At 35.7% G+C, this 17,873-nt stretch overlaps 1 protein-coding gene across 1 annotated transcript; it reads left to right on the top strand.

Moving 5' to 3' along the window:
• Positions 14,151 to 15,576, top strand: LOC104737129. Its single transcript, XM_010457234.2, has one exon. It carries the CDS (start codon positions 14,314 to 14,316, stop codon positions 15,415 to 15,417), a length of 1,104 nt encoding a protein of 367 aa, XP_010455536.1. The 5' UTR covers positions 14,151 to 14,313; the 3' UTR covers positions 15,418 to 15,576.

Below are 17,873 nucleotides of genomic sequence, written 5' to 3'. Positions count from 1 at the left end.
TATATATATATATATATATATATATATATATATATATATATGTATGTATTTTTTAATCAACAAAACATTAATTATATTAGAATTCCAAGGTTGGTGGACTAAATCGAAAAGAAATAGTTTACAAAAGAAGTTTCAATGATTAGCGATCAGGAAGATCGAGCGAGGCAATCCACCTTCAAATTTGACAAATGTGGTATTTTAGACAGGGTAAAGAGTGGAAAGGAATCTTGGAGCAAGCTGAATTCATTTAACAGGTTAGAAAACGCCAGCCAATTTTCAGGGATCTAAATCATCGCAACTAGCTCTCCACAATCCGTATCGAAATTCTGACAAACAAATCCGCCAGAAAAGATACTCTCCATGATCCATATCAGTGCTTCTAACTCCGAATGAAGGGGGGAAGAACTTCGTCGAAGACATTTTGCTTCCAACAATAAAATCTGATCCTCACCGTTATAGCACCACCATCCCAAGCCTGTATTTAAGTATGTTGCTTTCCAAGAACCATCTATTTGACAACAAGGTACATGACCATGGACTGCCAAAGGGGCTAAGGGGCCTGACGAGTCCTCCGAGAAAGATTGCGTCTCCTCCCATAATAACTTTTCCATAAGGTCTGAGTAATGATATCTAATGGCCAAAGGCGGCAATGAGTACAAGCGAGCAAAACAGGTGCTTGCGGCCAACAGTTATATAATGAATTTTCAGCCCACAATTTACGTAGTTGTTCTGTGGTATGGTGGTAGTGCTTAAGATGAAGATTCCTTCTTCTATTTTACCATCCGCGTTCGACTCTTAAAGCAATCACTTTTCTCATTCTATTTTTACTTTAAAATTTATTTTTGAAGTGGTCTTTTTTTTCTGGTGGGTTTTAGCCTTCTAAAATATAGTGTCGGCTCTGCTGATGGTTGTACCTCTATTTTTTGAAAAATATTTTTATTCTTATTTTTCCAGAGCGACTATAAAAGCTATGGTAACTGAAGATGTTTTTCCATTCTTCTGATTAGATTTTGTTTTCTACACATGTGGTTTTTAATTGGAAAAGAAATAAATATTAGAAAAACTATTTTTTTTGTGATAGGCCAAAAATTATGAAAAGAGACGGTGATCATTCCACTTGCTATAGTAACAAAAAGCTTTAAAGGTGAATATTTGAAAAAATTAATCATAGATAAAATAACTGAACCAACCCAACCCGTTCTTTTTTAAAAAAATATTAATTAATTAGTGGTCTCATACCCACTAGCCACCTAACCACAATCACACAACAGCGGATAACATAAACGATACCATTAAACCAAGAGTTAACCAATAACCAAATATCCAATATTAATTCCATAACAATTAAACCAATAAAAAAATCCAACATAAATCAAGGAACCAGCAATCCTATAAAACTTTCTAAGGACTCAACTCTAGCAACCTAACAGAAGCCAGACAACAACCAATCGAGCCACTAGAACATCATTTTCTTCATTGCCTTGATTCCACGATCACACTTTGCTTTTACCTGCACCACATACACAAATTGAGATGCATGAGTATTTTATAAACACTCAGTGAGGCAATCCTCATAGCTACTGGGCTATACACACAAGCAACTGAGATTCCAATGTCAAACAATCAACAAACAAACATACAAACCAGGAAAAACAAGTATCATCTGCTCGCCGGAAGGGAGGTGTCGACCGACAGCAGCCTAGTGTCGACCGACACTGGCTATTGGTGTCGACCAACACTACCCTACAATATCGATACTGCTCCTTGGTGTCGACCGACACCCACCTAGTGTCGATCAACACTGACTCCGCAGACGCGATCTGCTCGAAGCCGAGAGTCGAATCTCGCTTCTCTTCACCTCCAATCTGTCCAAAACTCGACCAACAGCCACATAAACTCGTAGGAACCCTATAACAACCATAACAAGCAACAAAGCACCACAAACAATACATAAAACGCACGACAAAGAAAATCTCAGGCTTGATCATCCATGGTCATGCACTCACCTCTTTTGTCGGAAGATCTGACCCCAAAATTGCTGAAACCACTCCTTAGAAAGCTTCTCCTTGGTCTCCAGCAACAATGCTCCCTTCCCCAGCAACAAATCTCACCAAACAAGTTAATAAAACCCCAAAAATCTCAAGAACACTCAAGCGCTTCTTTTCTCTTTCTGTTCTCTCTCTAGCAAACGACGACACCAACCAGCCACGACTAGGTCGATTTTTTCCCTTAAATACTCGGTTTGGGGATTCCAATTAAAGTTAACAGTCCCAAAACGACCATTTAAATCGACCTGGTCAAACCGAAAATTGTTGGTGTTGACCGACACTACCCCTGGTGTCGATCGACACTCATCTCCAAAAACCACAATTTGATTCGCAGATGTTACAATAACATAGCAAATTTTAATTAGTATAATTTATTATTACTTATTTATTATTGTAAATTACATACTGTAAACATGAAAAATTATACTATGTCAATGTAAAATTCAATATAATTTATTATAATATTTACATTATTTTATAAATATATTCTTAAAATTTATGTTACATATTCTTTTTTGTATTTATTTCGCTTTTAAAAGCGTTTCTTAAAGTTTTTTTCATTCTGACATATATTTAAACCACTTGATCTGTATTTTTCAGTATGATGCACTTAATTAATAAATTTGATCTACATATTATTCACATAAGACGCTTATCCGTTTGATACATTTTTTCATTCGAAGCTAAATTAATAGTGGTCCAAAAACATCTGTCTAAATTAATCGTTGGTCGTCGTCACTACCTGGCTGAGGTTTAGGTTTTGAACGTTTTTCATGCTTCTAACATCTGTCTCTCTCTCCATATATTCACAATTACATAAGTAATGATGTCATTGTACGATAAATTATTAGAGGAGTTTAGGTTTTCAACGTTTTTCACGCTTATAACATCATGTTTATGAATTGGCCCTGTCAGATATGTAACGTCATTCTATTTTCTTTTCAGATTTTGTTGTTGTGTGATTTGGCTTTAATTATTATATCAAACAAATGTGATTCTACCACCAACTCTTAATAATTTTTCTTCTACTCAAACTTTAATAATTTTTATATATATGAGAATGAAATCATATATCATATGCATAATGAATTATTACTATGAGATTATTTAAAGTATTGGTATTTTTATTTCATATGATAACTAAAAAGAGAGAGTAAAACAACGCGAACGCGATCAAATCTATAAATAGTAAATGACGAGAAGCCAAAAGAAGATTTGCAAATCAATTACTAACAAAACCAACGTTTTAAAACCTTTAGATAAACTTTTAACCAAAAAAAAAAAACTTTAGATAAGCTTGAATTTATTCCAAGCCTTATTCCAAGCCTGGACTCTTACTCCACTAATCCTTAACCTTGTCTGTCTAATGGAATCAATGTTCAGACGGATCACTATCAAAACCACGTACACGTGACAATAGACGTGATATTTTCGAAACTCAATGAAATAATAAGGAGAAAACAATGTATATAACCTCGTTCTCACTCTTACTGTCTTACATCTCCCTCTCCCCATTACATGTACACTTCACATATATTATAAATATCCATTACCACTTTCACGTATAATTATTAATTACCACATCAATTATTCATGTACAAGACATTATTTAATTTCTACTTTGCTCATCACCATCAACGACTTAACGAGCATAATATACACGAATCAACCACAAAGCAATACACACAGAGTAACCACGCAACAATTATCATGGAAAAGTTCAATCAATTACGACCACCCGACAAAATTAAAACGACCCAAACAAACCCCACGCATTCCTATAAAAAAAAAAAAGCAGAGATCAACCTCTCAAAAAAATCTTAGACCACTTGAGATTTATTTTTTTTAAATCAAAATTTTGAAGTGTTACAGATTGGCAAATAGATGATAAAAGTATATGTATGGGCCACTACTCTAATATTTCTTGCCACTGCCCTGGTTGAGGTCGTTGGTACAAATCAATCACGAGAGCTTGAGATCTCTGCATTACCAACTCTTATTTGTATTCATTTTATTTGGGGGTGGGGGACCAATCAAGAAACTAGTATGAGGAATTCCTCAAAATATCATATTTTAAGTTTTTTCTTAAAAATTTTACATTTTAAGTTTTATTTTTTAAAAATAGCACAAAAATTTTATTTTCCAAAAATAGCACAAACACAAAAATAAATCTAAAATATACCCTTAAAAAATAAATTCTTCACCCTTAAATTCTACCCAATATAAAACTATACCCTTAATTAAAAATTATCAATCCAAACCTAAAAAAAACAATTTTAAACATCAATTTTCAAGGGTATAAAATTTACTTTTAAGACTAAAAATGTTATTTTTGAAGGAAAAACATTCATTTTAATGGTATTTACGAAAATTATCCGTAAGATATTACACTCATTTTTGAATTGATCTTACGAAATCACATAATTGATTTCTGGATTTTTATATAAGAAATTATTATGGTGACACAAACTATAATTTTCCTTTTAAAATTTGTTATGAAAAAAAAAGTGAAAATACACCGGTTTGACACCCTTATCCTATTACTAGAATGACACAACTTTTATATAAAAAAAAAATCTAAAATATATATTTTCCAATATGAATTCACATTTTGAAATAATAATCCCTAAACGTAGTCATAAAATTAACCGTCAATTGTTTATTTTTTTTTGGCGGTCTATAAACAACATATACACACAACCGGATTTAAATTCGGATTGTAAAACGCTATCAGCACTAATACAACGAATTAGTTCGGTTATGTCAACAACGTTTAGTGTCAATTAAAGCCTGAAATCAATGAACTAAAAACAATGTTTTTCATTGCACTAATTTAATTGGGCAAAGAAAAGTGTACAAGTTTTAGAAATTACAGTGAGCATGTAAAAGCAATCTTTATACTTCGATTCTCAAACTCCCTCATTTTCCAATACAAAATGTTGTATTGAAGTGATCCAAGATCAGGAAGTAGAGGCTACATGCGTCAAGTGCACTCCGTTACTCATGCTTTTGACATTTTTCATAAAATGTATTTTGAGAAGTTTTAGGAATCAAAATTGTTGTAGTTATTCTCCTCTCTTTCTCTACGATGGGCCAGACTGACAGCGAAGCGTTTTATGATGGCTACAAAGACCCGAGTATATATCGAGTCATGGATCTATATATACAGTATTCATCATTGTCCATTACTAAAAAAACAGCCCATTAACTTGGAAAATTCTAAATATATGAACGTATTTAACAATGGTGCATAATTTCACTATTCAGTCAACGTAAGTGTGCGTGAGAGAGAGTGTGGTTGAGGTCCCAATCAAAAATTTAGTAAAAAATACCCTTTTTCAAAATTTTCTCTCTATATTTTTCATTACACATAGGGGAAAACAACAGAAAATAGGGGAATATGTTCCTAGTAATTTAGAGGAGAAGACTATTTCTTTCTTCAGTTTAGAATATTAACAAGAAAAGAAAAACCTAAATAAAATATAATAGTTAACTTTACAACTTTTTTGAAAAAAAATCCGAAAATGTAAAATGCTTGATCAACAAGTATCTTTCAAAGAGTTTACATTTTATACAGAGAGGTGGGTTGGTAATTGGATTGAATTACATGTACACCGAAAACGTAAGCATTTCTTATGGAGAATAATATATCAAAAACAGATTTTATTTCTAAAAATTGTATGGATCTAAGTCTTTCAGATTTACAAAAACATATAAAAACTTACCAACCTTTTAACAATAGTAGAAAACTAGAAATGGTAAATCCATCACCATGCTTTGTCGTTATTGTATTTTAGAAAAAAAATCATACTGAAACAATAAATTCCAACGAAACGCGTTTAGATCTCTTTCTCTCAGTCTCAGATTCATATTTGTGGCTGTCAAATGATGGCAAATCAGAAAAATAGATAAAGAATTTCTAAAAAGTTATTAAATTCTTACGTCCGCTTTTGTTAGTTAAATTGCTTTTCCGACAATGATACTCGCTGATGATAAATAAAGAAAACTATTTGTCGTACTTCTCAGCTGTTTAAGATATGATATTAATTCAGACGCGTTAATTTGGGAAATTATAAGAATACGGTTAAAAGCTCAATCATGAGTTTTTTTTCTTTCTTTCTATTTATAATAAGAGAGAAGCTATTGATTCTATGTGGCTTTCTCATAATACATACACTCACTTTATAAAAAAGAAAATAACTAAAAAATAAAGACATGGACCGACCATATGATATATATATATATATATTATGTTATAACCGTTTTTGGTATTCTTCTCTAACAGTCATCAACTGTAAACTTTAACCGACCATTTTTGAATAAACTACCTTATTTCACGCAAGAGTAGATGGAGAAAACGTTCCATTCTAATCTGTAATAAAATAACCAAAAAACAAAGTTATGAATAATTGTTTCAAATTTCTTTAAATCTGTAAATAATTATACATTGCATTGCATGCTTATTTTTGTTACTACGTTTTAGATAGTTCACGGGAAAATTATTTCTACTAGTAATGTGTGCATATTAACACTTTTTGTTACATGCATATTAATTCATAACTGTTTAAAATATAAAACAGAATTTATGGGGACCATGGAAGAGTTCAAAAGCGCACAGAAGCCAAGAGATGTGCGTGAGACTCAGTCAAAGCGCTCTCTCTTCTCCTTGTCACTATTTTTGGCTTTTGCTTTCTCTTAATGTATTTAATATTTTTGTTATTCAAATCATATCTTATCTTTTTGCTTCTGACAACGATGATATTTTCAACCTGACGGAGACTTTCCAGAAGAGGTTCAGTTTTTCAGAAGAAACGGTCGGTCTGATTCTTTTCTTTACACATTTTTGTGCAACGTAACTCCTCAATTCGGTGGATAACAAAAGAATAACTATCTCCCGTAACAAATCAACACTGATTCCCCTTTTGGGGCTTAATACCTTCTTTCTCAATTAGTGTCTTCGACTAATTTGTGAAGAGAGCTATTTGGTTTATAACACGTTTTTCCTCTCTTAATTCTACCAGTTCAGTCGGTAAAATTACCTTATTTGCTCAGTTCTTTCAAGTAATTTAGGGTTTGTGCTTGGATCATAAGTTTTTTTTAGATCTAAATCTCAAAAAATGTCGTCAGCAATAGATAAAGCGCTAATGGCTATATCCTTGGAAGAAGAAGAAGATAAGCCCTTTGATATGCCCGATTTGCCTGAATTCTCCTCTTCTGTGAGGAACGAACTCAATCTCGTTGGAAGGGTTTTGAATCCAGGAAGTCAACCAATGCACAGGCTTCTTCGCAACATGCCTATGAAATGGCAAAAAGAAGGTCGGGTCAGAGGTATAGCTCTCAGTAAGGAGAAGTTCCAATTCATTTTCGATTCGGAATATGATATACAAGATGTTTTGAACAAAAGAGCCCACACCTATAACGAATGGTCTATCGTCGTTGATAAATGGTATGAGTTCCCGCCGGTCAATTATCTGCAATTCATCCCAATCTTGGTTCAGATCTGGAACCTGCCAATCAACTACTACACCAAACAAGCTATCACAGCACTCGAAGAATTATTAGGTCAAGTTCTTGAAGTCGCATTTGATCCGGAAAAACCTCAGTTGCAAGAGTTTGTCCGGGTTAAAATTCTCTTTGATGTGGCCAGACCCCTAAGAAGATCCAAGCTCATTAATCTGCCTAAAGGGGGATCAGCAGAAGTCAGGTTTCAGTACGAACGTATACAGAAACGATGTTACAACTGCCAAAGGCTGACACATGATCAAGATCTCTGTCCTCTGCTCATTAAGGAAAGACAAGATACCGCAGATGCCAGACGAATGGGTCTCCCAGTGGAAAAAAAGATTAAGCCTCTCATCATTAAGGAGTCTGATCCCCTTTTTGGGGTTTTGAGGGAAGATCAAGTAGGCGTGGATCCTACTACCAAAAGACCAAAAAAAGCAGCGGACGTTCTAGAGGGAATGAGACAATACCTCTTGGTGTGTAGCGAATCAGAATTTATGCTTCGCAGAGATAAAGTTATGAAATCAGTTAGTGATGTGGAAAAGGATCCTATTCTGCGGAAATCTGTACTCCGATAAGAACCTACTCCAATTGTTCACTCGGATGTTAACAAGGACAAAGGTATGGTTTTTAGTTATGATAACACTGAGATTAATCTGGAGAAACCAGGAGGAATATGTATTGCAAATCAGTTGATGATACATTCTGAAGCCAATCAGGATTGGAATTTGGAGTCAGTCTCTCCTTTTTCTGAGCAAGATCAGGCGAACTATCTAGCTCTCTCTCAGCCTTTTCAGGTTAATCCGACGGTTTTCAGAACTGGCTCCTCTGGAGCTGGTTCTTCCGGGATTAAACCCAAAAAACCTACAATAAGAAATAGGCCTTCAAAAAGCACTAGAAAAGCCAAACCTCTGGAGACTTCGAGAGCTAGTAGTCTCCAAACTCTTAAGCTCGGGCTATCAACAGGTTCACAAGTTAAAAGAAAAGCAGTTGATGAGGGATCAAGCTCTGCGAAGTCTTCCCAGCTAAATCCCATTGAGGCAATCCCACAGGAGGGATTGTCCAAAGCGCAATGAGCATAATAAGCTGGAATTGTCAAGGCTTGGGACGATCTCAAGACTTGACAATTCAACATCTCAAGGAAATGCGTAAAAACTATTTTCCTGAGATTTTGTTCTTGTCAGAAACAATGCACAGTAGAAATGTTTTAGTAGATCTTCAAGTTTGGTTAGGATATGAGAGGGTCATCACGGTGGAACCAGTGGGAAAAAGTGGTGGTTTAGCCCTCTTTTTAAAAAGCGGAGTTCAGGTGGATTTCAAGTTTGTAGATAAGAACTTGATGGATTTCCAAGTTCAATTTGGAGCAGTTTCGTTTTTTGTGTCGTGTATATATGGTGATCCAGTCTTCAAAAAAAGAATAGAAAATTGGGAGAGGATGAACAGAATTGGAGTTGGCCGTAAGGATAGATGGTGTATCATAGGCGACTTCAATGATATTTTACACAATGGAGAGAAATTAGGAGACCCCAGAAGATGTGATTCAAATTTCAAGTCTTTCTCAGATATGATTGATACTTGTGATATGGTGGCACTTGCAGGCAAAGGAAACCAGTTTACATGGGCAGGGAAACGCTATGACTTATGGATCCAGAGTCGGCTGGATAGAGCTTTTGGTAACAAAGATTGGTTCTCCTATTTCCCGGCTTCTAACCAGCGTTTTTTAGATATGAGAGGCTCAGACCATAGACCTGTCCTTCTAAAGCTCTTGGACTCGCAAGAAGAGTATAGGGGGCACTTCAGGTTTGACAGGCGTTTGCTTTTTAAGCCAAATGTTGAAGAAGCAATAGCGCAGGCATGGGGAAATTCATCTGCAAGAGATGCAACCAGTGTCTCCCATAGACTAAGGTTATGTAGAAAAGCACTCAGTTCCTGGAAAAAAACTAATACCCTGAATGCAAAAGAATCCATCACGCGTTTGGAATCTGACCTTGAGCTGGAAATCTCTTCATCATTCCCTAGAGCTATGATTGTCAATACCATTAAAAGAGATTTAGCAGCAGCTTATCGAGAGGAAGAAAATTTCTGGAGACAAAGAAGCAGATACCAATGGCTAAAGAGTGGGAATAGGAATTCTAGATTTTTTCATGCTTTTGTGAATGGAAACAGATCTAGACTGAGAGTTGAGTTTCTGTTGGACAAGTTTGGAGCAGAACAAAAGTCTGAAGCGACTAAAGGTGCAGTTGCCACTGATTATTTCCAGACTCTTTTCACTTCTTCGAATCCGACTCCTTTCACAACTTGGTTCTCTGATTTACCCCCGCGAGTTTCTCAATCCATGGATGACGTTTTGCTGAAGGATGTTACCAAAGAAGAAATAAAAGAAGCCATGTTCTCCATTAAACCTTCAAGCGCTCCAGGTCCAGATGGGATGTCGGCATTGTTCTTTCAGCATTACTGGGACATAGTAGGTGAGCAAGTAATAAAAGAGGTAAAGCTTTTCTTTGAAGAAGGGATTTTCCCAGAAGAATAGAACTACACGCATCTATGTTTGCTTCCCAAAATTCCCAACCCAAGCTTGATGAAAGATTTGAGACCAATTAGCCTCTGCTCAGTTCTATACAAATTCATCTCCAAGATAATGGTAAAAAGACTTCAGCCCATGCTCCCTGTAATCGTCTCAGAGAACCAGACGGCCTTTGTCACTGATAGGCTCATATCAGACAACATTCTGGTCGCTCACGAGATAGTTCACAGCTTACACACTTTACCTAGGGTCTCTTCCGAATATATGACCATAAAGTCAGACATGTCAAAGGCTTTTGACAGAGTGGAGTGGTGCTGTCTCAGATCTCTGTTACGGGCCATAGGGTTTCATTTAAAGTGGGTGAACTGGATAATGTTTTGTGTATCTTCAGTTATCTATTCAGTTCTCATTAACGATCAGCCGCATGGACTCATCAAACCGCAAAGGGGATTGAGGCAAGGAGATCCTTTGTCTCCTTTCCTTTTTGTCATTTGTGCTGAAGGTCTCTCTCATCTGCTCAACAAAGCGCAATCAGAAGGTAAAATTTCTGGTATCTGTCTGAATGAAGCGGGGCGGTTTCTCCACCATTTGCTCTTTGCAGACGACAGTCTGTTTATGTGCAAAGCCAAAACGGATCAAGCCTTGGAGTTGCAGTCGATCCTAACCAAGTACGGTAAGGTCACTGGTCAGGAAATCAATCAAGTCAAGTCATCCATCTCATTTGGATCAAAGGTTCCTGCAAATACCAAACAGACCATACAGAACATTCTGGGGATATACAGTGAAGGTGGAGCAGGTAAATACTTGGGTCTCCCTGAGTGCTTTAGCGGTTCAAAGGTGGAAATGTTGAGCTACACTAAGGACAGGTTAAACTCCACGGTATCTGGTTGGCATGCAAAAACTCTATCAATGGGAGGTAAGGAAATCATGATCAAATCAGTGGCTCTGGCAATGCCTATTTTTGCAATGACTTGTTTCAAGTTGCCAAAGACAACATGTGCTAATCTATCTAGTGTGATCGCAAACTACTGGTGGAGTGCCAATGATCATCAACGCAAGATTCACTGGGTTAGTTGGAAGAAAATGTTCTTATCAAAAGACCTGGGAGGGATGGGGTTTAGAGACCTCATATTATTTAATCAGACTCTTTTAGCCAAACAAGCATGGAGGCTACTACAGGAACCTACCTGCCTTTTCTCAAAGCTAATGAAGTCGAGATATTTCCCAAATGCGGGGTTCCTTGAAGCACGATTAGGTAATAGACCCTCATTTGGTTGGAGAAGTATTCTCTTTGGTAGAGAGCTCCTATTAAAAGGACTGAAACGCAGAGTAGGAAATGGAGCTTCTCTAAAAGTATGTATGGATCCATGGATAGAGGATGGAGAGATGCGACCCCCTTGGATAAAAAACTCAATTATTGACATTAATCTGAATGTCAAGGAACTCATAGACTTTGAGAGAAGAGAATGGGATTCGCAAAAGTTGGAGTTTCACTTCCTTCCTAATGACATCGTGAAGATTCTGAAAAAAAAACCGGTGGTAGACATTGAAGACTTCTATGTGTGGAAACATAAAAAAAGCGGTGAATTTACTGTTAAATCTGCTTATTGGTTGGCAGACAACGTTTATAACCAAGAGCTCCACCTTGAAGCGAACATTCAGCCTTCGATAAACGAGTTAAAAGCACAGGTTTGGAAACTTCAAACTGACCCCAAGCTGAAAGTTTTTCTCTGGAAGGTGTTGAGTGGAGCTTTACCGGTTATTTCAAAACTCAAAGGCAGAGGTATTAGAGTGGAAGATAGATACCAATTATGTGGACAGCAGGAAGAGTCAATTAACCATGTGCTGTTTCAGTGTTCCGGGGCAAGACATGTATGGGCTCTTTCAAACTACCCCTCTCCTGAATTTGGTTTTGACAAGGGCTCAGTATACTCGAATCTTCATCACCTACTGATAAATAGAGATAATAAGAATTGGCCTTCCCAGCTAAGAAAAAAGCTTCCCTTGGATTATTTGGAGAATATGGAAGAACCGAAATACTTTCCTTTTTGAGGCAAAGTCCTTTACTGTCCTCGATTCGGTTAAAAAAATTAGGGAAGATGTGGAAGAATGGTTCATTGCTCAGAGTTTGGACACTAATGGAGAGGTTGTACCTGAGACAACAACGATAGTGAATCTTCACAACCAAACAATAACAGGACAACCGAAAAGGAATGAAGTTTCGGAACCACCCCCTTACCTTGGCTGAAATGTAATGTTGGGGTGTCGTGGTCGAGAAGGAATCAACTTGCAGGAGGTGCTTGGTTACTGCGGAATGAAAAAGGTGATATCCTTTTACACAGTCGAAGAGCCTTTACCAATGTGGTAAGGAAAGATGAGGCCAGCTTTTTAGTCACCAAATGGACTATCGAGTGTTTAATCAGCCATAGATGTGACAAAGTTATTATTGCCATGGAAGATGCGAGTTTGGTTCGTTGTGTTTTGCGACCAAAAGCTTGACCTTCTTTCACTTATGAATCAGGTGAATTGTCAAGGCTTTTGGTCTTTATGGATAGGTGGAGAGTGGAAATGAAATTAGCAGGAACTAACAGAAGAGCTTTTCTCATCACTCATAGTATAACAAGTGAGTGTAGACTTCAAACATATGTAGCAGCAGGTCCGCCAGCGTGGTTGCATTTTGTTCTTAAAAATGAGAGAGTTATATCCTCTGTATAGTTGCTGATAGTATGCCTTTTGTTTCGATAGGTAGGCATTTTTTGGATAGAGCCATGTTTTCATAAATGGCAAAGTATAGCTTAGACATTAGTCTAACTGTGGGTGATCTTATAGTTTTAGATCCCATGTAACAGCTATGTAATCTTTCGATATATATCTCATCAATATAATCCAGTTGACCAAAAAAAAAAAACTATCTCCCGTAAAAGTATCTGAACATATTGATAAGGCCTTTTCTGATATTTAATACAATGGTCAAATTAAATCCCTATTTTGTCATGAGAGGAATTATAGTTGGAAAACAAAAATTAGAAGACTTCTACATGTAAAGGGTTGTATTTAGCATATTTTAATGTAATTAAGCTATTTTCCAAGTAAAAATTAGTGTAGGTTCCATTTCTCAAACAATTTTGAAGTAGGGGATTTTGCTCTATATTCATTTCTTAGAGAAAATAATAATTTTCTAAAAAAACATACATTTACGTAAGCTAGAAATAACTGTGTGTAATATTAGGATAGATGATATTTTTATAATAGATTATCATGGAAGAAGGATTTTATGATTCTTCTTAAATTAGGTTAGATGGTCCCAAGCCTTCATGGAACTCCCTTGACCACTCAATTAGGAGTGTTAGCCTGTTAGCCCAGTGCCAGCGGTACGTTGATGATCAACCCTAACGGTACTGTTTATACTTTTACGATTTAATAACAGTGGACTGGATATTTGATGGAGACTAGCTAACTTATAAGATATAATAGTGTAAATACTATATGTGGTTAAATATAACATATTATATGTATATATATATATATATATATATATATTGGTGAAAACTGAAAAGCAGATTGTGGTTTAATTTTACAAAGAACGGATTAAATTCTATAAATATAAGATTTAATAACACTATATTTTGAAGCATGATTTAAAATGATTAATTATTTTAATAATAGTGAATTATAGTTTATTGAAATCTGTAGTTGTATAAAATATGTTACGAATTTTTAATAATAACTTATGTAATTATGTTATACGTAGCAAGATTTGAATAATGATTATTTTTCTACGCAAAAAAAAAATATTATTAAAATTTTTGTTTTAGTGAATAAAAAGTAAAAAAAATACTTTTGTATATGTTAAAAAAATTATTGATAGTAGAACTTTTTTATATATAAAAAGTAGAAAAATACTTTTGTATATATTTAGACAAGTTACAGTTTTGCATTTAAATCAAGTTTTCTTGAAACATTAAATTGAAAGGTATAATAACACTTAACAGTGAAGTAAAAAAAAAAAACAATTATTTGACAAAAAAAAGAGAGAGAGAGAGAGAGAAGAACAAGTCTCTGCTCTTTGGTCTAGCTACCAGACAAAAACTCTTCTCCCATATAATAACTCTCTGTTCTCTGGTCAATCAATAATAATCTCAAAATATAATACTCCGTAAGAGAAACACCCTTTTCTTGCTTTATCAAGATTCTCTCCTTCTTCCCCCACAAATCTTGTTTGTAATTTCGCCGGTTTTAATGGCACCGGTGACGGAACATCAGAGTTCTTTCCTAAGTCGACTCAGCCGTCGCAATCAAGTCGTGTCCATGGACGTTAACCACGAGCAAGAGCTCGAAGAACTCGAAGATTTCCAAAAACACGTAGCTGAGCGTTTCGCCGAGTTACTACCACAACCACCACCGTCTGATTCGCCGGAATCTCACCCGGTTCTATCGATCCAGTGGCTAAAGAAGCTTCTTGATGTTTTCATGTCTTGTGAATCGGAGTTCCACTCTGTTTTGACATCGAACCCGTCTCAGATCTCTAAACCACCGTTGGATAAGCTTGTACCGGAGATGCTTGACCGGATCGTTAAGGCTCTTGATATCTGTACCGCCGTGGTTAACGGCGTTGACTCAGTCAGACAAATCCAGCGTCTTGCGGAGATCGCTGTTACGGCGTTGAAACAAACGCCGTTGAGTGACGGAAGCGTTAGGAGAGCTAAACGAGCTCTAGCGAGCCTCCTCGCCGCTTTGAACGCCGATAAAAACAGCGGCGGAGGAAGTGGTAGGAGGTCAACGTCGGAACAGTGGTCTTCCTTTGGTAGGCGTAGCGGCGGAAGCGGAGGAGGAGGAGGGTGTGTGAGCAAGAACTGGTCGGCGGCTAAACAGATTCAAGCAATGACGGCGAACCTCGTAGCGCCACGTGGTGGAGAGGCGTCGCCGATATACATAATGAGTAGTGTGATGGTAATGGTGATGTGGACGTTAGTTGCGGCGGTTCCTTGTCAGACAAGTAACGGCTTATTAGTTCATTTGCCGTTGCCGAAGCATCAGGTTTGGGCTAGCGCCGCCGTGAGCATCTCCGAGAGGATCGGTGAAGAGATGAAGAAGAAGGAGACGCGTTGCGGTGGATTGATGGAGGAGATGCAGAGGATGGAGAGGATAGGGTTGAAGCTGATGGAGTTTAGTGAAGGGTTTAGGTTTAATGGGGAGGAGGATGTGACGGCGGAAGTGGCGGAGATGGAGGAGATATGTCGGAAAATGGAAGATGGCCTTGAAGGGTTACAAACACGAGTTAGGGAAGTGTTTCATAGGTTGGTTAAAAGCAGAAGTGAGATTCTTGAAGTGATTGATCACTGATTAGTAATCTTTAACTTTGTTGTGAAAAATCTAATCTTTGAGTGACTTAAGAAAAAGAGAAAAAAAAATTATAGGTCTTGATTGTTTTATTTTATTTATGAATGATAATCTTTGATGTATATAAATTACAGTTTGTAATTTAAAGATATGTATACACCATGTTTCTTCTCAAATTTATAAATTTTAGTCTTTGTTTTTCACGTTGAGGTTTTTATGTGAATGTGAAAGTCTAGAGATGTTGCTTATCTTCTAAAGACTGGTAAATTAAATTTAGTCTTTACAAGTTTAAGTTCTTACAAACACAGTTTTACACTTGTCTGTAGCTTATCATAAGCCCACTTGTAAATTTGAGAAAAGAAACAAAAACATGATGAACACATCCAAATTACAGGTAACTAGGAGAGTTACCGGCACAGGCCGAGTTACCCGCACGCCTCTGCGGGCAGAAATTTAATAGAAAATCAATTCAATTTTTCTTTCTAAAATACTAAAATAATTTTATTTTTTACTTTTTAATGTTTAAATTTTCTCAATTCCATTTTTAAAAATGGAAACAAATAAAAGATCTCAATAAGATGTTTACTATAATATTCTACATATATATTATCTTTATTAAGATTTAAAGGCTCATTTTCATATTTTCAAGTATTTAATGAGCCCAAAACATTCGTTATGATTAATTTTAATTAGAATAATATAGGAAAGGAGATCATTCTGATCTTTGAAATCAACGAACTAATGTACTTTGTTTATTGTTTGGTCTATAAATATATGAACTAATGGTATTTGGTTGATTCTTTGATCTAAAAATATATGAGCTAATGTTCTAATTGACTTCCTTCATTTAGATCATTAAGATAATATAGAAAGCTAGTAATTGGTCATACAAACATTCAACATATTATCAAGGTTTAGACCATTAGGATAATATAGAAAACAACCCATATAAGGGTTTCTAGTACTTGGTCATACAAACATTCAGCATATTATCAAGTTTGCATATACAAAAAAATTGAAAACTAACATGCCTTCAGCTTACGTCCCTGTAGTTTTTCCTACATGCTCCATTACATGATTTATGTAATAACGTCCAGCAAATTCCAAGCTGAAGATATAGAAAACACATTCATAAGTTAAACCCTATCATGATACACTACTTGATATTAATAAACATTCAAAACTTACATGGCCTTGTGATGCTCAAGTCCTTCAAACTCCGGTTTTATAAATATCTTGGAGGAGGCCAATGTGTTTACAATACACGGTTTACCTAACGATGTTTTAAGTGGTATAAAAGTTTGGTAAATGATTATACCACATAGTGTTTAGCATTTGTTCAATCAAGCGAGTGTTATTAATAGTACATACCTTCATACTCTCCAACCTTCCAGAAACGCAGAACACAAAACACCGGTTCGGTTTGATATGTGAGATGGCATCCAGATGTCTCCCATAAAGACATAAAACGGGTAGCACAGACGCTTACTGCACGGCACTTGATTGTTTCATTCCTTCAAATGTAGATAGTCGAAACATTTTATGAAATAGTCAAACTCTAAATTTTACTAACATGATAGGTGAAATAAATGTATTTTACCTGCCATTTAATAGCTTGAAAACAAATTCATTATAATGATCTATGTTGTCCTTCACAGCTACTATACATCCACAAACATCTATTGTGGCAAAAAGTCAAATTTTCCCCAATGAGATGAATGAACATTTCCAAAATCTATCATATACATACAACTATTTTGGTAAAAAGTTATTTTTGTACTTTTCTATGGTAGGGACCAATACACAAAGTTCCAAATATCCTAAAAAGTCTATAGATTCCTTAACACAAGATTTCATAACAATATTAACAAAGTTTAAACATCTATTTTGAGAAAAAGTCAGAATTTGTCTTTACATTGAAATAAATGAATGTTTCCAAAACTATTTAACACTCATATATAACTATTTTAGTATTAAAGTTGAATTTGTATCTTTCTATGGAAGGGACCTTTACAGAAAGTTCCAAATTTCCTAAAAAGACTCTAGATTTCTCAACACAAAGGCAACAAAAACCTAAATTAACGGAGTTCAACTTAATAAATTTAAAACTAATTTAAGGAAAACGTACCAAAGGAGATGGGATGGTGGATTCTTCCTCGGAAAATATCATCCAAATCTGCGAATCGGAAATAATTTTTGGAATTTACCGATTTCTTTAGGGTCATGGTTGTTTCATCCGTAAACTTGATTTGATAAGGATGATGGGTATTCCTCTCCTTGAGGGTTGGATTGATGATTTTGAAATTCCTAATAGCATACCATTCATCCTCGTAGATGTACTTCCGGAGCTTGAGTAGTGTAGTCGGTATAAAGGCAACTTCAATTGTGTCACCCTTCCAAAATTGTTTAACATTGTGTTAGAAAACTATGATTTAAGTACTTTTGTAAATCAAACATAA

This window comes from Camelina sativa, chromosome 13 (genome assembly GCF_000633955.1).
Source record: "Camelina sativa cultivar DH55 chromosome 13, Cs, whole genome shotgun sequence".
Taxonomy (NCBI): Eukaryota; Viridiplantae; Streptophyta; class Magnoliopsida; order Brassicales; family Brassicaceae; genus Camelina; species Camelina sativa.
The sequence above is the reverse complement of the archived record's forward strand: the minus strand, read 5'-3'. Positions and strand labels throughout refer to the sequence as shown.